Source organism: Triturus cristatus, chromosome 6, assembly GCF_964204655.1.
Source record: "Triturus cristatus chromosome 6, aTriCri1.1, whole genome shotgun sequence".
Lineage (NCBI taxonomy): Eukaryota > Metazoa > Chordata > Amphibia > Caudata > Salamandridae > Triturus > Triturus cristatus.
The window spans coordinates 397,138,457-397,164,542 of record NC_140589.1 but is presented as its reverse complement, the minus strand read 5'-3'; the positions used below and the strand labels follow the sequence as shown (position 1 = coordinate 397,164,542).

Genomic DNA, 26,086 nt, shown 5'->3' with positions numbered 1-26,086 from the left:
TGACCAAACTCCTGTCTGAGCTACAGGGACACAACTGCTCCAGAGGCCTCCCTGCAACTGTCCATCTCACCACTACATTGCACCTGCCAGGCCAGGCGGCTTGACCTGCCTGGGCCCTTCTATCCTCGGCTGGAATGAATTCCTGATCTCCAAGAAGTGCCTGCCCAGGTCCTGGACCCTTAGCTTCATTCAGTTGAGCTCCTCTGAGAAGAAAGGTGAAATCCTGAAGTATTGGGCTTGCGCAAGTTAACAGGCACATTTGTGCCGAGATTCTGCTGCCCGCAGCCATCGCCAATGGGAAGCTCCTTTGAACTTGACTCTTCGTGCTACAGCGACTGCCAGCAACGACCCGCAATGCGAGATCTTCACTTTACGTTATAGCAATGACAGCCCACTGTTACCGCCAACACACAGCTCCAGCAATGACTGTCTGCTACGCCCGACTGGATCTTTGTGCTACGATGACGATCATCCACGAAGCCAGGCCTGCACTTCATACTACAGCGACCATGATCTGCAACTCTCCCTGCTTCTCGTGGCCTCCTCCATGGCAAATGAAGCTTTTCAGCTGAGCTTTGAGAAGGTATCTTTTTCACTGATTGGATTTTTGTTGTTTTGGTGTCATTTTATTCATTAAAATGTACTCTAATGTTCTGAATTGGTTTAGAATTATTTTGTATTGTGTTTTTTTCACTGCATAATTTTTTGTGTGCTGTATAAATACTTTAACAATTGGTCTCCAAGTTGAGACTGACTGCTTTTGTGCCCAGCCACCGTACGGTTAGGCGCAGGTTAATTTAGTGACTTTTGTCGTTCACCTTGACAAGGATTGTGTCTTTTTCCTGAGTGGAGTTTCCACCCACCTCAACCAATAATCCAGTTTCTTACAGTATCCAACTACATGCCCACAGAACATGTAAACATGCCTCATGAAGAGCAAGCAGATTTCTACCACCTTATGTCTGCAATTAGCACTGCATCCAATAGCTTGTCTGTTGTCCAGTGCCAGTGGTGCTTTGTAACGCATCTAATTCTGATAAAGGCACATTGCCGGGGACATCTTTACAATGGGAAGGGTCAGCAGAACAGGACCAATTCCCTAAGATTCATCAAGGTTAGCCCAAGACATTACAACCAACCTTAATGTGGTAGTAGGACGTGTTGACAGGGCTCAGAAAGTTAGAATGCGCGTCATATCTCCACTGTGCAAAGGATCAGCAAGATGAGACCAAGCACCCAGGAAACAGCGATGATAGCCATAGATATTCTTACCAGCCTTATTCTGATTTGGGATAGGTTGATTATTTTTCCTGTCTCTCAGCTGTCAGCATACTTTGATTCTAATGCCGATAAAAACAAATTGTGGGTCATATTTTCGCAATGGGAAGGACCAGCAGGATGGTACTAAGAGCCCAGGAATCATCAAGACTAGTCCGAGAAATAATGACCAGCCTTAAAGTAGTACAGGGTAGTCTAATTTATCTCTACAATATACTTGTATGGCCCATGACCAAATCTGTTGAATAAACAAAGCAGGCTAAGTCTCTACTCTGGACCGGGTTTAAAAAAAAAAAAATGAGGTACGCACAAAGTGAAGTTTGGATAATGTTTTGCATGTATTATGACCTGAACATACTATCTAAAGTCGATGTTTTTTCAATTTGTAGTGTACCCCTGAGGAAGGGTGGTATCATAGCCCGAAATGCATTGGGAATTACACTTATCATTGATGACCACCTGTATACAGTCTTGCTGCAGAAAAAGGCCTGGAGTGGCATATCTGTAATATTAGATATAATAATACAGAGCATCTCCCATGTGACAGTATAAAAATTTAAGAAGTGGAATAAAATATTGTGGAACACTATGAATAAAAGTTTGTGAAAGAAGACAAATGTGTTAAAAATCCTGCATGATTTTTGCGTTGAGCTGTGCGTTCGGCACTGGAGTCTATCCCAGTCTCTGATCGTGTTTCATAATCACCTGGTAATAGGGCAGACCACGATTCCGGGCTGCACGCATAAAGATGAAAATGGATAAAACTTTTGCTGAATTTGAAGACTGGTGTGCACTTGGCTACCCCCTTTTTCGTCTGTCTCTACTCTCCCAGAATTTGTTTTTGCAGTCTCCACTAGACTCAATCTGCACACTCTGCTGGTTGGAGCCAGCATTCAGAGGGCTTGAATTAGTAGTTCAGTACAGGAAATGAGACCTAATGGTCTTTTAGTTCAAATTCCTCTGGCTAGAGGTTAAAGTAGAAGTAATGGGCAAGGGGAGGTAGAGTGGGACTAGACCAGAAAAAGGAGCTTGGAAGGTAAGGTAACTTTTTGAGGCATATATAAAAAGTATTTTTCACAAGGCTCACAGAGCCTTGGGCTAAGATTGAGCAAATTGAGAACTACCAAATCGGTGCCACGCTGCTCTCCTAGTCGAAATCATGGAAGCAGGGCAAATCTCCTTTCATTGTTTCTCTCTTTTACCCTGGAATACCCTTCAATGCTAATATTGAAAGTGGAAGTTTGTTGGGGGGGGGAATCCTAGAAGGTAAGGAGAATGTCTCATTGTAAAATTATAAAGAACTAGGATCTGTGGGATCCATGTGAAGTACTGGCTCTCCATGGAATATATGTCGTTACTACGCATTCCGTTCCAACGCATGCCTTTACCACGCATGCGTTACAACGGAATGTGTTTTCCACGCTTTGCCGTTACCTCGATTTTACCTTTACTCCGCTTTTTCTTTTTTTTGGGGGGGAGACCCCCCCCAAGCCCCCTTTCTTCTTTTTTTTTTCCTTTTTCCGCAGGTCTCCGCCGACACTGAAAACGGACTGATGCTTTTTTTCGGATTAGGATGACGTTGTTCCGTGATGACGTTGCTTGCGTGGTGAAGATGGTCGTTGAAGCATTACGCGTTGTGAAGACGTTTACGAGGTAAGTGTATCGTTGTAAACGTAATGCGTAGAAAATGCTTCGTGGTAAAGGCGGTTTCCCCTCTCCATGGAGGTGTGAAGACAACAGGGTAACGCAAGGCAAGCTGATTTTGCTCCTGCACTATTTAGGCAGCAGCCTGCTAAACACTTTGCCTCTCACCCTTGCATGTGCAGGGTGCCCCTCTAGCTGGGGACTGTACTAAGACCCAACAAGGGCTCACCTGACTGAAGCCTACATGCCTAGGAGGGGTGTGAACCCCTGCTCAAAGTGTGGCTTTCTTTCTTCCTAGCAGGAGTAGGTAGAATCTAGGCCTTTTAAACTTAGTATAATTTCTGCTCAGTTTGTCAGGCTTGATTGGTCTTCCACATCCTTCCTGGAGTGCATTTGTTCTGCAGTAGACGGTATTGAATAAATAAAATACAATTTTGTATTACTGTTACCAGCTACTGACATTCTTGCCTTTTTGGTATCGTTTTACTCATTCAACAGCCTTTATTCCTTGCACATGTCACTGTATGGATTTCTGAACCTCTTCTGATTAACCCCCTTTTTAGGATTCGTCTGCAAAGTGCTTGCAAAATCTTTTATTTAAAAAAAAAAAAAAAGAATTCTTAAATGGAGCTCAGAACCCGCCCATTACTTACCTTTTACGTACCACTGGCTGGCTCCCATGTGGCTCAAACGTCACATTACTTACCATTGGCTGGCTTCCTCGTCACTCATTTCCTTGCTGGTCAGCGCCGCCTTTATCGTGCCATGGAGCCTGGATCAAGTACGGCTTCTGGTGGTCAGTGTCCTTCAACTGAAAGTATGATTCTGAAGGTACTTTTTAAAATGTTTACTTACTGTTGTAGCGCTCCATGAGAGTGTCTCTTTTCGCAGGTTGTCTTCCCTCCTCCCTGGTTTGTACCCGCCTTCCGAACCCCTTCCAAGACCGATTTGCTTCCACCCCCCCATGATTTTTGGCAATGTGTTGCATAGCAGCGCCGGACATCTTGTGCATTGCTCTTTCTAAGAGAGTATGTCCTTCTAGAGATAGCAGAGGAAAACAAGCCGCTTTCTTCCCCTTTTGGTGCCAGTCAGAGCATTTCTCTTCAAGGTCTGTTGTTTTTAATGTACCTTCAAAGAACATTAGCATAAGATGTGCCACTATTCCCCTCCATACATACCAAAACACATACACACTAATAATACTTCACGCGAAGACAACGACATCGTCTGCACTATTAATACCTTCTACACCAGGACCGATAGCTCCCCAATGTCCCCCGTAGTTTTACCCCCATTGTTGGCAGTTTGCTGTTTCACATTAGCAGTTACAATCCCGATGACAGTTAGATGGGAACACATTCAGACAAGATTGAACACGATGACACTGGGAAAGGAAACATAAGAGTGGAACATTTAATGCATACCCATCGGAAGCAAGCCCAGCCAGAGTATTGGAAACTACCACTGAAAAGCACAAACCAGAAGGAGGGTTCCTCCCAGAAACCTTTTTCAATGTCTAGGGTTCATAATGGCTGTGAGGCAGTAAAAATATGTATGTAACTACTTACATTCATTCAGCTCCCAATTGCAGTTATGTGTCAATGCATGATAATGATGTAAGATGTCAATTTGCTAGTCGTTTTGAAACTAAGATTTGTTTGTTTGTCTCTCACATGCTCTTTCCCATCACACCTACAGCCACCGTATCCTAGAAAACAATAACCACATCTTGGTGGTCATCACTCACAACATCACATCAGGCTTCCATTATTGTTATTTTTAAATTGAATTTATACAGCGTTTACTAACCCTGATGAAGCATTGAATTGCTTTGCGGCAAGTAGCATTCTGCTTCGGAACCCAAGTTTATGATATGTGTATTTGTAAAGCATGGCTATTCATCAATGTATGTATCCAGGTGCTGAGCAGGTGGAGGGCCCAAGAAAGGTGGGCGGATGAAATCCTGCCTGTTTATTCTGGAATAGTCGGGTCTTGAGCTTCTTTCGGAAGTCTATGAGGGAGAGAGAGATTCTGGGGTGTTGCAGGAAGCCGTTCCAGGCTTTGGCTGTGAAGTGGGAGAAGGGTCGTCTGCCTCATTTTGTCTTTTTTATGCAATGGTTGCATGCAGTTGGCTTTAGAGACCAACTAAAGGTTTCTAGTGGGTTAGTAGAAGGTTAGGGGCGGTTAAGATATGCTGGTCTGATTTTGTTGAGGGCTTTGTAGGTGTGCATGGGCAGCATAAATTTGCATCTATCTTAAACTGGGAGCCAGGGGAGTGCACTGAGGTGTGGTGAGATGTGAGTGTTTCGTGGGATGTCCAAGGTGAGTCTGGCAGTGGTGTTTTGGGTGGTTTGGAGTCTGCATAGGATGCAGCCTGGGATTCCGGCATAGAGGGTGTTTTCGTAGTCAAGTCTGCTTGCGATTAAACCCTGGGTGACTGTTCGTCTGCTGTTCATCGGAATCCTTTTGAAAATCTTGCATAGAATTCGCAGGATGAGGAAGCATGATGAGGAGACGGTGTTGATCTGTTTGTTCATGATGAGGTCGGCGTCGAGGATTATCCAGAGGTTCTGACCAATGATCAGTAGGGGTGGGTTGGAGGCCTAGTTCAGAGGGCCACCATGAGGCATCTTGGAGGGAGGGGGGGGGGGGGGGAGTGGTTGTTTCCGAAAATCATGACTTCGGTTTTGTCTGCTTTGTGCTGGAGGATTAGCTTTGCCCAGACACAAGGGCGGACCCAGTAAAAGTCAAATGATACCCTTTCTACTTCAGCCTGAATGGTCCTGTACTAATCCTATGCTTAAAAACATTTGCTAGAAAAACGGACATTTGAGGATAGTAGATTGAGAGTGTCGCTGGTGTTTTAGGGTGCTCTATACAGGAACTGTTCTCCACCTAAACATGGGAACTACCCAGATTTCTCTGCTTCTTTTTTGCATTAGTTTTGCAGCTCTCCAAGCCTGAAAGGGTATTGCTTTGACTTCTACCAGGTGCTCCCTTGTGTCTGGACAAAGCAAAACCTCTCTGAGGAGCTATAATAGCAAAAACCGTGTCAGGGGTTGCTTTAATTTATTCCAGGTTGGCTTGGATGGCATTTTGTCAATCTGAAGCTTTAAAACTTTGCCTGGTGTGGTAAAGGCTATTGTGATTTTACAGCTGGGCATGGATGACACTGTGCCAATCCTAGGCCTAATTACTTTGCTAGAAAAACAGGCATTTGAGGTGAGTAGATTGAGAGGGTCAGTAATGTTGTGGGATGCTCTCTGCAGGAGCTTCTCTCCACCTAAACTTGGCAAATAAACAGTTCTCTGCTTCTTTTTTTGTATGTGTGTGTGTGTGTGTGTATATGTATATGTGTATATATATATATTCACTGAAAAAACCATAGGTTTCACACACGTTATAGTTAGGAATTAGTATTTAAAAATCCTTGCAAATTCACTTAAAAAACCATAGGTTTCACACATGTTATAGTTAGCTGGACATTTCAAAAACCATTGAAATTCCCCCGTTATAGTTAGTGCAGGCAACTATAACTCACGCGACCGCAATCCTCTGCTGATGACGTCAGATATTACATCACTGTATTTAGACACTTATTTACCCATGTCTTCTTCCATTAATTTTTAGCTATACATATATTACAAATATTTTTTTTTTCAGAAAGACACATATGTCATCAGTGATGTAATATCTGACGTCATCAGCAGAGGAATGCGGTCGCGTGAGTTATAGTTGCCTGCACTAACTATAACGGGGGAATTTCAATGGTTTTTCACGAGTGAAATGTCCAGCTAACTATAACGTGTGAAACCTATGGTTTTTTCAGTGAATTTGTACGTTTTTTTAAATGCTAAGTTATGTAATTTAAAAAAAAATTTTTTTAAGGTTTTTCACCGTGCGCGCACGTTACGCAGTTCGCGGAATTTTTCTGTTTCTACCGTACGCGCACGCAACGCGTACTCCGCGATTTTTCGCAAAAAAATTAAAGGAAATCTTGGCCCTTGGGGGTCCTTCTGGGACCCCCTGACAAAGGCTAGGGGGTCAGGAACTGTCCACCCTGCCCCCTTTTCACGTTCTCCACCTTTGTTTTTCACCCCCTCAGACTGCGAGAGACAAAATGGCGGCCGACACTTCCTGGTAACAACCAATCAGAAACCAATCAGAATCGCGCTCGTGCACGGCAGCGTACTGTAAGTTTTACCGTACGCGCACGGTGCGCGCTTACAGATATATATATATATGCTTTTAAATGCTATTTACTCAGGAAATACTGAACAGATTTACACCAGACCTGCAAAAGGCACATCCCTGACCTGAGGACTACCTCTCTGCCAAATTTCAAGTCATTTTGTTCAGCCGTTCGGGCTGTAGCTTGGACTAAAGGTCCTATGGAAAAATACATGGGGACCTCCCCTTTTTCTCAGCCCTCGCTTGACGAATCCCCCCGAGACTTTCAGGGAAGGAGCGGAGCGCCCCACCTATTTTGAAAATTTCGCGAGGATTCATCAATCGGCGCCAAAGTTATTCCAAATAGAATGTTGCGGATTATATAATGCGATTATTGAGAAGAGTAACTATAACAAGTGTATTATATATTTATTTTATACACTTCTATTATAGTTACTTTTCCCTCAAATCATATTTACATTCTCTACTGTGATATATATGTATTATCCTAGAAAGGAGCAGAAACCTAAATGCTGACACTCGTCTACAGATATATATTTTTTTAATATAATGAGATACTGAAGGATGGGAATGTCTTGTTATCTATAGAGTAGTCAATGTTTTTTTAATAAATATAGACATAGAAAACCTATATATGCATATTTTTACTTATACATACAGAGAACAGTGTCATCCCTAAATGATGTTTAGGCCCACATATCTCCATATATGTACATACCCATACTGGTTCTATAGATAAATATGTGCGCGTGCAGGGGTGTACACATAGATGCATAGCGCACATATGCACATTCACATATATACATGTGTGTGTGGATATATATATATATATATATATACACACACACACACACACACACACACACACACACATGTTTCTAGCTGATGTTATGTTGTCTACATAGTGTTGTGTTAAACTGTTGTGTTGTGAGTATAGTTGTCATGTAGGGAAGAGCCGGATTTTGACTAATTGTTTGAAGTTGCAATGGTGGTTATTGGATCATATGTTTGTGGGTAAGGAATTCCATAGTTTGGCTGGCTAGGGCTCTCAAGGCTGGGGAGAAGTATGCTGGTGGCGTTGTAGGGCTGAGGAATCTAGCAGCAGAGTTGTGAATTCTCTGTAAACCTACAGATGGTAAAGGTGAGCCATGGTATAGACCAAGGATACTCAAGGTACAGCCCAGGGGACTCATGTGGCCCTCCTGAACTTTACACATGCCCCCAGAGAGAACAGCGGCACTGGACTGCTGTTCACTCGACTCAGAACGAACATTAAACAGATGTTAAATAAACAGTCTGGATCGTACTCGCGCCGTTCGCCCTCTCTAGCACCTTGAGGATCCTGCCTGGACCTTACTTAATGACCGGATCCCACCAGACCGGACGCCACAGTCTTGACTGGCCTCTCTCGAATCCTGCCCTGGACAGCCTACACACCCGCTAGCCATCAGCCCCTTGAACTTTTCATTAATCTGCCAGGATTTGGCTGCCCAGTTCGTCACACTCAAGACGCCTGTGGTTGTAATCCCCCATCCTCCCAACTCCATGGATTGTTTTCGCAGCAATTATGGCACGTTTTCCTCATGTACTCAGGCTGGCAGTACTTTAACCACGTTGGGCATCTGACCCTTTACCAGTGGTCCATTCTCCCTGACTTTCTCCACTATCCGCACCAAAGCACCAGTAACCTGGTCCTGAAGATGACCCTGACTAACCAAGGGTCGAAACGTCATTGACTCCCAACGCAGCTTTTGGCGTTTACCTTTGGTTCACAAAGTGCTAAATTTCTTGTTGACTCTTATAAATGATTATTTATGAACCTAAAGTACTTTGTAAATATTTCACAACTGTTCAGCCTGCGCCGTTCATCGCTGTGCCACTTGTCACTTGCACCGTTCACCTTGTGTGTCACGCGCACGTATGTGTACAAAACATTTTCTGGTTACACTTACGTTCAGTGTAATCAGTGCTGATATTCCACTTGTTCTAAATACATAGTGCCTCTGGCACATTCTTCAACTTTGGAGTCTCCCTTGTCTTTTCCTCTTGGCAACTATATGTGCAGGTTTATAGAACAGCCTATTTTTGAACATTACCTGTTGAGACATTGTTTATGTTACATAAATAAACATGCAAGGCATTATTTAAGGGTTAATTGAAGTTAAGGAATGGAAGTAACCAGGTCAGCTTGCACCACTTAACTTTAGGGAGACTATCATTTTCAAAGCCATCTTGCAGCAAAAGTGTAAAGGTATGATAGGGTCTCTTCAAAATTTCATTAACCCACAGCATAATTTCACCTTAGTGTATCATATATCAGTACATTGAGAAATATTTTTTTAAAGTGATGGTTCCCCCCCACCCCTAGACACACACACTGAAACACTGCCGAACCATCACCCTGCTGGCATCCATGCGGCCCTCGGTCACATCACAGACCAAACTTTGTGGCCCTTTGAAAAATGTTTGAGAGTACCCATGGTATAGACCAATAACATAGACCAGTTTTGATAGCACATGAGAGATTGTTGCTTGGGCCTTGTGGGGAAATCCTAGGTGCGGGAATATGTGTTGCAGCGTTTTCCTTATAAGAAAGCTTGATTTGGCTACCTCATCCACTTTGGCATTTGTTGATCGCTTAACATCCACCGTAATTCCTAGGTTTCTTATCTACTGTGATTTTTTTTTGTTGATTTTTTTTGGGTGGTGGTCCAAGATCATCGGGCCAAGTGGAGAGAGGATCATAATTGTTTTTCCAGTCGGCTCAGGTGAGTATTTTAGTTTTGGAGGCATTCAGTTTGAAGGGGTTTCGATGTTATCCATTGGGCAATGGCCTGGAGGCAACTCAAGATTTTGGATTTTTCATTTTCAGTATCTCCTTTTTGTATGCGTAGTTATAGCAGGTAAAATGAAAACCATTGTCCAGTTCCGATAATGATTTCATGTATGTTTTGAAAAGAATGGGTGAGATGATTGAGCCTTGATGGACTCCTGTGTTAATGCTGTGTGGTTTTGAAGAGAATGGAGCAGTATTAATGATATTTGTTCTATTATGTAGGTAGGATGTAATCCAGGCGAGGGCACTGCCCTTTATTTCGACTGCCTCGAATTTTTGAATTAGTATGTCATGATAAGCTCTGTCCAAGGCTGCCGAAAAGTCCAAGAGAAGAAGGGCAGCAACCCCGTTCTGGTCTACTGTGTTTTAAGGTAATCCTGTATTGAGATTAGGGCTGATTCCGTGCCTTTCCTCAGACAGAATCCAGTTTGGAAGTCAAAAATTAGGGAATTGTCTTAAAAAAACTGTGACATCTGAGAGAAGACTGCTCTTTCAATCTGTTTGCCCAGAAATGGTCCATTTCTTATAGGTCTGTAGGTGCCGGGTTCTTGAGTATCCAGGTTCGTTTTCTTTATCAACATGTCTTTTTTAAGTGTTCGAGGAAAACTCCTAGGGTTAAGGAGTTATTTGATTAGTGATCTGACTGGGATGGTCGTTGAACATATAAAAAAAAAAAAAAAAAATGTTTAGATTTGAGGTGAAATAGGATCGGGGCTAGGCGATTGGCTTGATCCCTTCGTTTCAAATGGGTTGTGGCTATTGGTTTTTTTGTTGGTTAAGTACAAATTCAGTATGTTTGCTTTAGTTGTGTAATGATTTGCCAGTTTGTAACAATAATCTTGAGAAGTGGGATTGGTACCTTCTGTGCATTTTGGCGTACAGAATTCTGTGAGTATTTTACAAAATTCTTAAATGGTACATTTTGCATTGTGGATTCTTCTGTTTGTTTTTTTTAAGCTTTTTGAGTGTTGATTTGTATATTCTGTAATGTCTGTGTAAGCATATATTGTCGTGAGTGTTGTTTGTCTTGAGCCAGTTACGTTGAAGCTTATCAATTCAATTCAAAAGAACTTTATGCACTTTTATGGCTCGAGTGGCCGAAATAAACAGATAAAAGACCATAAATATTTACACAAACTGATCAATATTTGCAACCCTTACATTCATATAGGGGCTGACATCTACACGAGGATTTAAAGTTCATAAAAGCAAACATTAAAACGCATATGCCAAGTTTTAGAAAAGTTGTTAAAACTTAATTTAAAAAGCACACAGTAAGTTACTTATAGTAATTTTAGTCATGTGATCCTCCCCTGTAATTACTTTAAAAACCCTCTCCTTATATGCCACATGGCATTTAAAAAAAGGCGAAACGGCAAATGCAATTGGAGGATCAGTATCATATTTAAGCACTCTGTGGGCCTCTTGACAATGAGCAAACCCAAGGTTTTTACATATTTGGATAATTCAACATTTACGGGGCAGAACATATGCAGGGCAGAAAAACCGAACATGGGTTTCAGTCTCGGCCGTTGATTTACATACAGGACACACACTCGAGTTCTCAGGGGCCCATAGGCTGGTGTGCACTGCCAGTGGTAAATTACCAAATCTAAACTGTAAATACTGTTTCCTAGCCAAAGGAGGGTAGATTACATCCAAAAAGGATTCTTTTTTATATACCTCTTTGATTTGTAAAGACTCCATCATCAGCCTGCCCTCTTTGGCACTTGCTTGTAGGGACAAAAGGTTGGATTGCCTGTATTGATTTACGATATCCAGCCTAGATGTCAAGGCACAAGGGAGCTCTGGTGATAACCATAGCTCTGGCCTACCAAGCCTAGCAGAACGACTCCTGATGTGGGCCAGCCACAGCAATTTACTGGAATTTAATCTTGGCAAAAGCTCCTTTAGCTTGGCTCTAAAGGAAGACAACTCTGGGGTTACCCATTCCCGATGCCAAAAAATCAGAGGCCTAAGGGCAATCTCTTTGTCAATTGGCCTCATGCCCAAATCCAGACGAAGGGGAACTAGTAGTGTACTGCGTGGAAGGCCTAAAAGCTGTCTCATGAAATTGTTTTCCAGCTTGACGAGATCAGAGGTAGAACAGTGCCCCCAAAGCTCTGCCCCATATAGTGTAGCCCCCCTAGCTTGGGCCTTGTATATCTCCACCACAGGTGCTGCCGGCTTGTATGCTGATGTTTTTAATAGTTTCATAATCCCGCCCACTGTTTGATTTAACCTGAGTCTGGCCTTGGCCATTTGAGGGCCCCACCCAAAATGCTCAGATAATGTGATATCCAGGTAGTCAAATATCCTCACTTTTTCGAGGAGGGTACCATTGAGAGAGGGATTTGAACGCGTGCTCTTCGGGGGATTGAAGACCATAAATTTGGTCTTGGCTAAGCTAATCTCCAAGCCTCTCTTAGTGCAAAACTGTGCAAACCCGTCCAAGATACGTTGGATACCTAGGGGTGACTTGGACAATAACAAAGTATCGTCCACGAACATCAATGCGGGTATCTTCCCAGTGGCTAGCTTTGGAGCATCGATGTCTTTTATATTGTTAAGAAAATCGATGAGCCCATTAATGTAGAGGCAAAATAAGGTAGGATCTAGAACGCATCCCTGTCTCACCCCCTTTTTGACAGGGAAGCGTGTAGAGCGTTCCCCTTGTTTTCCACATCTCACCTGTGCGTAGTTGCCAGTATGTAGCCTCACTAGCACATTGAGTAGATAGAGAGGGATCCCGAGATCACTAAGCACTTCCCAGAGTTTCTTCCTGGGAACGAGATCAAAGGCCGACTTCAGCATATCAATTTGTTTCTTGGTCTTTTTTAAATCTGTATGATCAAGAGGTTCTGGCCATGATCAGTAGGGGTGGGTTTGGGGCCCTTTTTGGAGGGCCACCTTGAGGCATCCTAGGTTGAGTGGTGGTTTCCGAAAATTAGGACTTCGGTTTTGTCTGCGTTGTGTTGGAGGATTAGCTTTGCCCAGGCACAAGGGAGCACCCAGTAAAAGTCAAAACAATACTCATTCTATCTCTGCTTGAATCGCCCTGTGCTAATCCTTTCAAGAGGTGTTTTTGCTTTTGTTATGTAAAGATGTTTTCATTGGAATTAAGAGATCAAAAGCTTCCTGAGCCATTCATAGTTTTTGCACATAATTTATTTTGACCAGATCTGTGTTTGAGGTAAGCAGGTTCTCTAGTTCCTCCAAATTCAGCTTGTTGTGAGGAGATTGACATGCAGTTGTGCGTAGGATGAGTTTATTTGGGTGAGTTGCGGCGTCTTGTGTTGGAAGGCATCCAGGATCCAGGTATTGTCTGACTATGTGGAGTAATCATTTAGCATATGACTAGGTCCAGGTTGCTTAAGATGACATCTAAGGTGTGTTCTGAAATGTGTGTGGATTAAAAATGAGCTGTTGTACGTTGTCTAGTCCAGGGAGGATGATTCTGGGGTGTGGCATACTAGGTTTGTCAAACCACATGTTCAGTAGACCAAGGATGCATAGATTTTAGTATATTGTAAGAAGGTTAGAGATTGTGTCTAGAAATGTGTCTGGGAATGTTGCGTTTCTAGGTGGTGCTCTGTTAGAAAAGGAGAAAGTTACATGAAAAGGTTTGAGGTAGGGTTGCATCTGACAAGATGGACCTAACAACTTTCTAAAGAAACATCCTCGGCTTTGGTGTGATTTGTTGTTTCCTTATATATAACTATCCGTGGCGACTCCTCCGCTAAGGCGGAGGAGCGTCGCCCCAGCCATGATTTATTTATGAACAGTAAGCCAGGTTCTCTGTCAACCAAAAGGTTGAGTATGTGGTACTTTTTTTTTTTTTTTATTGAATTCGCATTGATCAGAATGCAGTGTAAAGCAGGTTTTTGGGAGATGGTGTAAGCATGTTCCACAGGACAGTGAGTATGAGCCTTTAAAATGGTGGGTGGTTTGCTATTTTTGGTGGCGTTAACTGTTGTAGGACAGAGAAGTGTTATTTTAGTTTATTGTTCTCTTCTTCCAAAAGGCTTAGAAGACATTTTTTCGTAATGGGCGTATGGGTTTTGGTGAGTCTGGTTGAAATTGAGGGGTTAGGCTGTAGAGTTGTCTGAAAGGTGGACTTGTGCGATTGGCGAGCTGTGTAGTTTTGAGTAGTGTTGAGGAGTTGCTTTTTTTTGCGGTATAGGCTCAAAACAAAAATAACATCCTTTCAACCACACACCCTACACCATGTAACTCGCTAGCCGATTGGGCAAGTGCTTCAATGCCCCAAGTAGTGTGAGTATCCGCTACACAAATGCTACAGTACAATACTTGTCCATTATTGGTTTTTAGTTGTCCTCTCCCGTTTAAGTTTTACTATGATTGTTCCATAGAGCTGATAGTGTGATTATACTATACAGACAAACCTGTTACTATCCGTCTACAAGACTCCCAGATGCTCAGTGAGGTTAAACTGTATCCAAGCTGTAAGCATGTCCTTACGTTTTTGTGGTGCTATCTCGGTTTGTGCTGGAAATTCTCATCCACTAATTTGCCAAATTACCAATTTTTTGGATGCCTTTGTCCAAAGTGTTTTTCAATGGGAGTTCCTTCATATTTATGCGGTTTCAAATTGGGCCATTCAAGTGCACCCAACCATATATTTGTTATAGTACTTATCCTATAACTCTGTGCCACCTCTAGAACCCAGTTAGATTCTCACTTTCTTGTTAAGTAAAACTCTGTGAAAACTGGTGCAAAATGTATTCTGTTTCAGCTTTGGACACACTAACCATCCCTCAAGCTCCTATTGGAGCATGCAGTTTAGCAATCTATAGTCTGAGCTGGCCACATTATTGTTTTCACCTCTTTTGTCATTAGCCTTAGCAGCCAATGAGTTGTGTTCATGCTGAAACCTTAATTCCTCAGCACACCTCCACCACTTGATTTGAATTTTCTCCCTTTGCAGCAGTAGTAACTTTTTCAACATCACTGAGTTTTATTTTTTCCTATGAAATTTTATCAGTGCCAGATAATCTTATAGCAGACCTGTTTCTGTGAAAAAAAAACATTTCAGATAGGAGTCAACCATTGTGGTGTGCAGTGTGACATCAGTGGGCTGAAGTGCAACTTTAAGTTTGTGGTGTTAGTGCAGCATGTTGCTGTGCCTTGAAGGGTAAGAGTAGTGTGGTGGTGTTCTATTGTTGAGGGTAAGGATGGACATAATCAATACAGGATTTCTGTGAATCTTATTAGGTCTCGCCTAGCGATGCAGCACATGCGCTGCTCGCCTTGGTGAGATCTATTGTCGTTGGTTTCTTGGCCGAATGGGGACAGGAGATGTGCACGAGTACGGGTCATGTGTACGCGGGCATATCTCTTGTCCCATACGGGTCATGTGTACGCGTGCACATCTCCTGTCCCTCCCTGTCTTGTGCTCGCTGTGCCTGCGCGGACAGAAGATGCGCACGCGGAGACAGCTTGTTCACACTGGCGACCGCTTGTTCAAAATGTTGGCATGCATGCGCTCCCTTGCTTATTGGAGACTGCCACTCCATTTTGACTTCTGGCACCGTTTCCGTGAGTGAGATTTAACGTGTTGTCATAGAATGATGGAGCCGAGGGTGAACGCTTGTCCCTCAGTCGTGTTTACAGGCGCATTAGCGTTGCCAAGGTTCCAAGGAAATCACGGCCGCCATTGTTTACTTTATGCGGTTTTCAGCTGGTCAGTCAGCGGCACTTGGGATGTTAATTGTGCCGTCTGCCCTCGCTCATGTATGACTAATGTTTTTGATGACATCCGGTTACCAGCATGTTTTTAGGATTTAGAGAGCTTGCAGGCGCTCAGAGCTTTTTTTTCAACATATTCCTAATTGCATGTTGTGCCAAAATACCAATTTTGTTTTACCCTACCCTCCTTTTAAATGTTCTTTGCAAAAAAATCATCTGAGAGGTCAATTAAAATTGCTGTCAGGTGCCAACCACACGCCACAATCACGACTCAGTCATTTTACAAGGCAAACTCTATCAGAGAAACAGCATGCAAACAGTTATCCGTGTAATTAATTAGTTGAATAGACTAATCCATCGCCAGATGATTTATTTCTTGTGTCATATATGCTTTGAGAGTTGGGAAATGCTTTTGTCATTGCATCCAGATATATAATGCAAGTAACATTTTAGCAAAAACAAGCTGGGACTATTGGCTTTGTCAATGGTTAGTTGCGTAAGGTAAATAAGCAACAACTATGGCTTTGTTGCATAGAATATTAAAAGATTTACCGTTTTGAAATGATGAGGCTATGAAAGAACTATCACAAATCTCTCTGCAGTTACTGCAAAGGCAGTGAATGCTGATACTGCTGCAAAGTTAAGATTTTTTTTCCCCGCCTGAGGGCAAAAATAGAGATCCCAATAGGGACCCGTCTCAGCATCTACTTTTTAGTACGGAGAACCCGGCACACTTAAAGCCCTGGCCCTATGGATTAACATTAACAATAGACTGTCCTTGGGATTTATCGTAGCAGATGCATGTTCACTTCAGGATGTTTCTGTTGTGTTGCACGTGAACTCCTCTGCTTTTCTATTGGTTTATTGCCATGTGACCCCTCTGGCAGTATATTAATCTGCACGAAGTGTGATAAAGTTTGTGTTATATAGTGTATGAGACCAAACCCCAAAGCCCTGCTCAGATACCTATGGGCAGTCATGGAAATAAAAGGCATTTTGCAAGCTGCTGGCCTGTGAAAGAGAGACTGCACGAGACACTGACACTGCCAGTGGTACTCGTCCCTCGGACCCTGGAGGAAACGCCAGTGGCCAGCTATTTCCCAACCTTACAGCCTTACAGTGGAACCAGCCTGCCGGCAAGCCGCGTCTGATTTCACTTTTAGCCATTCTTACCTCTCACCTCTGCGGGGAAAATATGATTTAAGTGAAATGAGGGCACGGTGTCCTGGAACAAGGGTCTCCTGACATTTGCGCCTCCTCTGCACATCAGCTGTAAATCTCAGAAAAGACAGGTGGTTCTCACGCTGCTATCAGGTCATTCTAAAACATGCATTAAAAATGCAATAGGTCTCGCCTTTTATTAAGTTAGACATTTGCTTTGCTAGACAATACCATTAGCAAAGCATAAAGCTTTAACTTAATCAAACGCGAGACCTATTGCATATTCAATGCTTGTTTTCTTTTGAATCTCAAAGGTGCGGCCATCCTCATGGTGCATAATAGAAGTCTGTCGCAGATAAGTTAACATCACAGTGATCATTTTAATCACTGTAGACTTCTGTTGGTGGTTTTTGACAGCATCCAGTGATTTCCTAGGGAAAAGGGCCTCTCTGCCAGACGTTTGCTACGCCATGAAAATGTAATCAGTCCTATTTGAACAGAATGAAGTGGAGAAACTATTTTGGGGCTTTACAGATTTATGCGGGTAGGCCATGTAACTTCCTTCCCAGACTTGTAAACGGCGAGAGTTTACTGTTTAAAATCTAGGACTATCTCAAATGGCATTGTAGCTTGATTGTATACATTAGCATTATGTACCTAGATATGACAGACACTTGATGCGGGAAATTGATAAAACCATTGAAACAAGTTTCAGTTATATTGAAACTTTTACAGTAACCTTTTAACCAGTAGTTATGGAATATGCAATATATAGGATTTTTGTTAATTGCCCAGTTAAACAACAACAAACAGATTTAGGCAAAAATGTTGAGCAATACATTAAATTAGTTCCCCGCCCGTCCTGCCTAAGTGGTCGGGTCTGGTGGCTTAGTGAACTAATGCGTCCCCACATAGGGGCCTGTGTTTGACCTCATGGTCACAGGTTCAAATCCCGTCAGTTCCACTCAGCCTTTCATCCTTCTGAGGTCGATAAAATGAGTACCATTGAGATGGGTAACAATAAACATCTGCTATTCAGTGACGATATACCCTTCTGGGTGAACGTGTGCTTTATAAACACACGTTATGGTATGTGTTAAATGACCTATTATTTCCAAGCGCAGATCTAAGGGGATGCCCATTTTCTAGAACGTAAACTGACATAGTAGTGGAAGCAAAATCAGGCACAGACAAGTATGTTTTGGAATATTTAATTTAAAGAAAAGACAGAATAGGCCACCGGCCACTGATGCTTTCAGACCTAACAAACAGTACATGCAAAACTTCTGAAAATGTTTTTTGTTTTGTTTTATTTAAACCCATTTTTTCTTTTCAGAATAAGGACCAGTTGCCTGCGGATGAAGTTCCATCCCCAGTGTCACAGCTTGCCACAAAGGTAGGCGTTTCTGTAATAAACTGCTGAGAAATAAATGTAACGTCTAACCTTTTTAGGTATGGCCTTTAAGACCGCATTAACTGTTTTGTCAGACAATTGTTTTTCGCAAAAAAAATAATACATAGAATACATATAGGGCTTTTGGTCAGCAGACTTTGTCTGTTTTACTTTTGACCCCATGCCACAGAATAGCTCATGGGCCATAGATCAGCCCCTTTACCCATTGGCTCCCTTCATTTATTTGCTGCACAAAGCCTGAGCACATTTTTCAAAAACTCATGAAAGTAGCTCCTTTCTCTAAAGTTTCAAAGCTGATTCGAAGTATGTTTTTTAAATAGTTTTAATTGTGTGTATTTCGTTTCAATACAGACTAATTAGCTTTGCCTGCACTCTTTTTTAAAACTTTATGACATTGTAACTGCTGCCTGCGATTTGAGTAATCAGTGTGGTCGTGAATTAATTTTGCTAATTTGAATGCTGCTCTCAGCACATGGTTGGGCATCCTCCCTGCCTGGATTATTGTGGCATCTCTGGGCTTGCTGTAACTTGGAGCGTTATTTTACAAGTTGCCAGGAGCGTCAGACATGAAGGGCAGCAGTGGTACTGCAGAATTCAGTGCAGGACAAAGGATGTCAGACTTTGGCTTTTCTTTATTTGCATAATGAATGCTATGTGTTCCAGGGAGGGGTGTGTGGGCAGACCCTGTAAAAACTACCCTCTCCAAGATGATGGTCCATCCATAACTTGCCATCTGAGTTTCCCAATACAAGGTGGAGTAGAGTCCTTTCATGTTACATCTGATCTTGTTTGAAACCGAAGGAGGCATTTCCAGTTGATGTATGCATCAACTCACTTGTTCCCTTATATTTCTATGCACTCTTTGCACCCCGTTTTTGTCCCAGACTTTTGATGTGGCATTTGGATCTTGTACTGGATTCTACTTCTGGCTTTTTTTCCGTAAACCGATTTTACTAGTTTTAGCTTTTTTTAACCTTCATGTACATAGAACACATCAGGGTTTAGTCATTGAGACATTGACCGTATGAACAGCTATAATGAGACCGTGACAAAGAGAACATTCAAATCAGTGGAATAAATTGGTCCAAATTAACCAGCATTGATTCAACGCTTTGTATACATTGAAAATTCTAGGCATGACATAACAATAAAGAGAATAAAACATTCTAAAACAGAAAACGTTATCATATATTATAAGTGGTAATGATGTGGCTAAATCTTATGTCTGGGTTAAAGGTGTAATATTTGTTGGTTCGTACACCACCCATCAGGGTAGTCTTCCTAGAGGTAGTATTACAAAATAGGTTCTGCATTGTTATGCCACTTACAGCAAAGATATAGGAGTACAGCTGGCTTTGTTTAGAGTGATCTAGAGTCATCATTAGTGCAGTCTTTAAAGGATAAAATCATCTTCTCCCATTTGTAAGAAAATTGATGCTTATGGAGCCCTCCCACATTAGGGATATATTTTCCACATAAACCCACCAAACCACTGTGGTATGCCAGTGGGCTAGTTCAGACTGGGATGAGACTCATCTCATTGTGTTCGAGCGATTCGATTTAAGAAATGCAAAGTCTAAGAATCTATTGTTGCCCTACCTTATGTAGGACGTTTGTAAAGTCACAATATGCAACACTTTAAGAAGTTAATCTCTCTGTAGCCAGTAGTAGGCAAGAGAATAGTGTAAACTGCCTCTCAAAATGTCCGGCCTATTATGCAGTTCCAGAACATGTGTTTAATGTTTGTCTTTGGAGTATGGAAACGTGGACAGTCAGAAGTTGCAGTTATGTAGCTTTTTCTGAGCTGTGCCGAGACTAAATAAGCTCAATAGAGTACGTTATGCTGGATTTACCACCATTTCAAATCTCTTTGGTCCTCTGATGGATCTTGTTCTGTGCTGCAAGGGATTGGAATATTTAGGGAATGAGCAATTATCAAATGAGGATCAGTGATTAGATAATTGCGTTCATACAATATTACGAGTAATCTCTCAAGTGATCCCACCTCTAGTTTAGACAAACACCAAATCAAATTGAATTTAACCACAAACAAATAACGAGTCAATCAGCAGAGATGTTTATCTTAATTTGTATTTTCCATTGAAAATGAATAGCATACAGCCTAAATAAAATGTAAATCGGACTTAATAAGCATTTGCAAACTCTGCAAGATTCAGATATGAAGATACTATCTTCCTCAGCCGAGGGAGATTTTTTTTTCCTAAGAAAAGTGGATTAGCTGGGAAAATCAGTTGCGTCTCATACCAACCCTTTAAGGAAGTTCAGTAAATGCCAAATGACCAGTTCCAGTTCATGGACAGAATCGTCTGCCTCAGCCCGAACTGCAGCGTCAATGCCACAGCTGTTCTGAAGTGAACCCTTTCTGCCGAAAAAGGTTCCACTACACTAGCGTACCAGCGGGCAGCAAATGCAGTATTTTGTCACAGTTTGCGTTGTTTCTGGAAGTCCCAATTGTCAGTCTCTGTACCGCAAGATGGGTAAAGGGGTGAGGCCCCTTAGTTAAAAAATTCAGCACTTCTACTCCATCGATTCCAGGTTAACACCCCTTGACATAACCAAATTCTCGGACCACTCTGTCCCATTGGTTGGTCTCCATAGGATGAGCTGATGTAGTAAGTAAAAGTGTACAGATCCGGAAGAATTTAGTAATCCATTACTCGCAACTTCCTTAGAACCACTGATGTTTGGTCATGCGATAATTTGTTTCATTTAGGAAGTAGGCGATTTCATTTTCTCATCCCTTGGCTGTCCATTCTCAAGCATTTGCTCTAGGAAGTAACGCTTTTGTTGCAAGTCTAGTCAAGTAAGCTACAAACGTCAAAGAAGGAGATTGAGAGTTTGAAGCCTATGGGAACTTTTCGTAAAGTTTCCACTTGTGTACTGACTATTCAGTTTGTAAGTTCATACAAGGAAAGGAATACATGATGAAATTGTGCTAAAATATTAATCTTGTCTTACATAGAGTAATGCATTAATCCTTTAAGTGTATATTATCACTTCAACATAAATTGCAAATAATTCATGCAAGTATAAGGTACTTATACATTTTTTTTTTTTTTAAATATACCACCATCATTTTACATATAATTTTGTAAATCTCCTTTGCACTATATACGTTATTACAGTATACAAGCTTTAAAGGCACATCAAAGAAACTTTTACAAAATTGCAATCTTAGCATAACCTTGTGTAGTACCTTCTTTCCTTGTCATTGCTCTCTAATTCTAATATTGCTATTCATTATCTAACACATGAAGCATTTAGTTCTCACAAGTTTTCTGGGTTACAGTTTATCAAGTTTATCAAATCTTTAAGACACTTGCCACTAAAATCTCAGATCTCACATCTGCTTATTGACAGTTGTGTTATCAGAAGACTATTTCTAACATTTTGCATGCTTTTACGATGAGGTATCTAAATCAGAACTTCATTTGTGTGTTTCTAAAACGTAAAGCCTAATACACATTTTGTCATTTACATGTAACATTGTGTCACAAATCATTTCTGTGTAAAATTGTTGTAAATAGATAAGAAGTAACACCTCTGCTCTATCACCTTTTAGGGGAATCTCTGGAACATGTAGTTTTATATTGGGGGAAGCCTTTAGAGCCTACATTAGCTATCATAGGCGATATGCCCCAATTTGAGGCTTCTGGGAGAACCGATTTGGGGCTGAAGAACACCAGGAATGGTACTTTCGGCACACCACAGTTTCCTACCTCAGATAAATGTTGAAAGGTCAACCTGTGGGCAGGCCACTGTAGATGTCCTGGTAAGTAATGTTCTAAATCCAGTAGAAAGGCAGTCTCGCCAGCACCACCATTTAGGTTTGCCCAGCTCCGCTTTGTACTGTCAGAGAGAGGGATTGCCAAAACGCAATCTGTGCTTCAAGGAAGGATACTGACTTCTATTAAATTCCAATCAAGTAAATCCTTACTGGCATGGTATATGTCAATGCCAATGTATCGGAAGTTGAAGGCCTCCCATGGTATCTGGCGCTTGTTCACTAATATATTTTACGCAGGACAATTGGGGTTCAGGGGTAACGGGCACAACTTAAACCAGTTAACTCCTAGGTCAATTTGAATGTACTCCAGATGTGTGCCACAGATTCAACGCCCACGCATAAATCTTTGACACATATCAGTACATCATCCGCATAAAGATATACAATGTGTGCCTTGCCATTGATAAGAATGCCCCAGTCCCCTCCCGACCGCCGTACGCGATGGATTAAGGGCTCAATCACCAGCGTGAATAGTAGGGGCAATAGCGGGTACCCGTGTTGCGTGCCTCTTTTTATGGGAAAGGGGTAAGAGATTAATTGACCGATTCTGATCCCGATTGACAGCTCAGAGTACAGCAGTCTAATCAGCTGCAATATCCTACATCCCATTCCCAACTTCTGGAGCACTGTGGGCATATAGATCCAATCAAGTATATCAAAGGCCTTATCTAAAGCTAATACTAAGCAAGCAGAGTGCAGCCTTCTCGAGAAATCCATGTAACTGGCTTATGTTGAGGGACGTGGGCCTTCCAGGTATACAGCCATTCGGATCTGAATGGAACAGTTTGGGTATGACTCACATTAATTGCGTGTTAAAATCTTAATTAGAATCTAGTAATTGCTGCCAAGCATGGTCCGGTGTCTCTAAGTAGTGACATCTAAGGGGTTACTCTGCGTCTTGGAAAGGGAGACCAAGAGGGCCTCTCACATAGAGGATGGCAGCATACTTTCAGATCGTGCCGATATATATAGTTACGCTAATTTCAGGGCCAAAAAACTCATATATGTCTTACAGAATGAATTTGGTAAGTCATCTATGCCAGGAGGTTTGCATTTTGCAGATTCGCAGTTTGGTGACAATAAAATAGCGAAATAGATATTCAAGCTTATAGTGGAATAATGAGGTAGTTATAAATACATTATGACCTGTACCATATAAATCACAGTATCGTCATCAGCGATAGAATCCGAGGTAGTTACATACAATAAATCACAGCTTATATTTGTTACCCTGTAATAAACACAGATCTCAATAATAAATGTATGAAAATATAGAAAAATACATATTCAAGCTTAATAGCATTAAAATTAGGTAGTTATAAAATACATATGATAAAAATGAATAAGGTGCATAAAAATAAAGAAATCGTAGCTTATTGTTATCCAGTAATACACAGTATCGTCATCAGTCTCAAAATCCTACAAAAACTACTGGCGTGAGATAAAAATGAGGTAGTTACATAAAAACAAGGAGTCCTAGATTATTTTTGTTACCCTGTAATAAACACAGATCTCAATAATACATTTGTGTGCTGCATGGAAAACAAATCACACATTGCACCTGTTTGATTAGAAAACAAAGTACAGCGCTGAGCAGACAACTAAGGCAATTCTTGAATGGTCTTCTTTTTTTTGGCAGGGAGCGCTCTGTGCTGGGTTATTGGTTCGTAAGTGTTGTGGGTGGTCATTCACCGGTGTTTTTCGAGGGTCATGCAAAAATGGTGATTCAGGGGAAGAAGGAATAACAAAAGGGGTGAGAGCTCTGCTTTAAAACAAATTAAGTAGTTAGGATGCCGGAATGTTCAGTTCTTCTAGACTATGCATGAAGGCGTCTCAATCGATAGGCACTCTTATCAGCAAAAGGTGTGTGTTCATGTTGCTCCTCTGACCAGGTCATGCAAGTTTGAGCCATGTATAACATTACCTTTATACAGAAGTTCCCCCTTTTTCTTTTTCCAAACATATTTTTATTAAGGTTTTTAACAGAGTACATCGTATTGCATTATCATCGCGTCCTTCACATAAGTGGTGATAAAGAATGTGTATAAAAATTGAGACCGGGAAGAATCATTCATAGCGCTAGGGCCCGTCCCCAGCCCAACAGAATGGAATGCACATATAAGGGGTACAGTTTTTAATATAACCGGGCTTAGGGTAAGTCCCCGCAGCTCGTACTGCGCAGCAAGTAACGCTAGAGTTTCCCATCGTCCTTTGTGGCAGCTCCTCTGGGGTCCATCTGATCTGAGGGAGTTGTATGGAAAGTACTACAGTGGAGTAGAAACTGCTCCTAACAGTGGAGCAATGAGTGAAAAAAACCAGGCAACCAACCCTTTCCACCCCCCACCCAGAACATGGTGGCGGCATGAAAAAAAAAAAAAGGAAAGAGGGAAAAACACATTGTTGCAGTTTGCTTGGTTAGTTGTAGTTCATAGCTGAAAGAGGTGGAGCGCCCTGACGGAGGAAGGACAAACAGCGGCTGGAAGGCCACAAAAAAGAAAGGCGACCAGGAACCCCCATTTAAATTAAAAAATGTTAAAGTCATCCCTGAAGATGTCCGACATTCTCTCCAGACTGAGGAGCCTCCATAGTCTAGAGTGCCAGAGGGAGATTGCCGGAGTCTCTCTCCTTTTCCATGCCGCAGCTAATGTAACCTTCGCAGCCCCTATACAGAGCCACATAATATTTTTGTCCGCTCGGGTCTGGTGTTCTAAAGGTGGGTCTCTAATTACCAATAGGACCTCCACCATTGAAGTTGGGATGGGGTATCCCAACATGTCTTTAATATTGGCAAGGATTTCCTCCCAGAAAGGCCTTGTGTGTGGACAGTCCCGCCAGATGCGTTGGAAGTCTCCCAGAAAGCCACATCCCCTCCAGCACCTATCAGAGGACCCGGGAAAGATCTGTCGGAGTCTGGAGGGATGAAGGTACCAGTCCATTATGGTCTTAAGGTGTGCCTCTCTAAGATCGGTGGAGTGATTGAACCTCGTAATATCAGACCATAAATGGGACCACTCCTCATCTGTGAGATCTCGTTGTAAAATACCCACCCACATTGACATATAGCGTGGTCCTGCAGCGAGTGTAGTGGTGAGGAGAAACAGGTAAATAAAGCAAATCGTGCCTTTCATGAAGGCCGCCTTGGTGAGAAAGGATTCAAATTTCGTCAGGGGGCGGGTAGCTGCCTCCCGAACCTGTGGTGTGAGGGCCCAGTGTAGTAGCTGGTTGTAACAGTATCTTTCCGTGTTCTGTAGATTGTATTCCCTTTTGCAATTGTCAAAGGTAAGAGGGTCATAATTATGGAAAAGGTGCATCAGGGCTAGGCCCCCCCCCCCCCCCCCCCCCCCCCCCTCTCGCCAAGCATCGAATGTCTCTGCCTGTAATCCTGGAGGAAATGCTGGATTAAAATGGAATGGCATGAAGGGGGAGGGAACGGAGGTCCATCTCTCATCACCCGACACAGAGTCCCACACTTTAAGCGTTGGAAGTTCCCCTTTTTATTCCAAAAAGCTATATTTTTATTTTGTTGAATTTTATTTAGAAGTAATTCAGCATTCGTTTTGTGCCGGGGGTTAACCTTGTCAATGATTTCATGAGCTAGATTAATGGCTGGTGATTCTGGTTCTTTGACTGGTGGAACTGGCAGCTCTTGTCTTTCAGGCGTGAATAAGGTCAGGCTCTCTTTTTTCCATTTTGCTATGATGGATGAAGGTCATATACCTTTGAAGAATAGAGGAATGAAGCTTAGCCTTCTTGTGAACAGGTAGATCACTTTGCTGTAGTATTTCAGGATCCAGAAGATCTGTTGCGGTTTTTCTAATTTCAGCATCATCGCTTGTGGGGGTCTGCATTCTGTCTAGCTGATGTTTAGGAACAAGATACATTTTTTCAAAGTATGTGTCACTGACCACCCAGCGGGCCTGTGAGAAGCGGAATGGCGAAATTTAGCAGCGGTCCTATGAAGCCCTCAGATTGCTTGATGACTTTTTGTTTCTGTTTTAATATTCTTATATTGCTCAGTTTTTATTTTAACAAGATTACTTTTCTT

The 26,086-nt window shown here is 42.1% G+C and overlaps 1 protein-coding gene across 1 annotated transcript in view; it reads left to right on the top strand.

Annotated features, from left to right (window-relative positions):
• The window catches only part of TDRP (testis development related protein), a 374,369-nt gene that overhangs the window by 206,768 nt on the left and 141,515 nt on the right, over positions 1–26,086 (top strand). Inside the window, exon 3 of the mRNA XM_085610804.1 lies at positions 18,156–18,215. Coding sequence (XP_085466930.1) covers positions 18,156–18,215 — 60 coding nt within the window. The remainder of the gene's footprint in view (positions 1–18,155; positions 18,216–26,086) is intronic.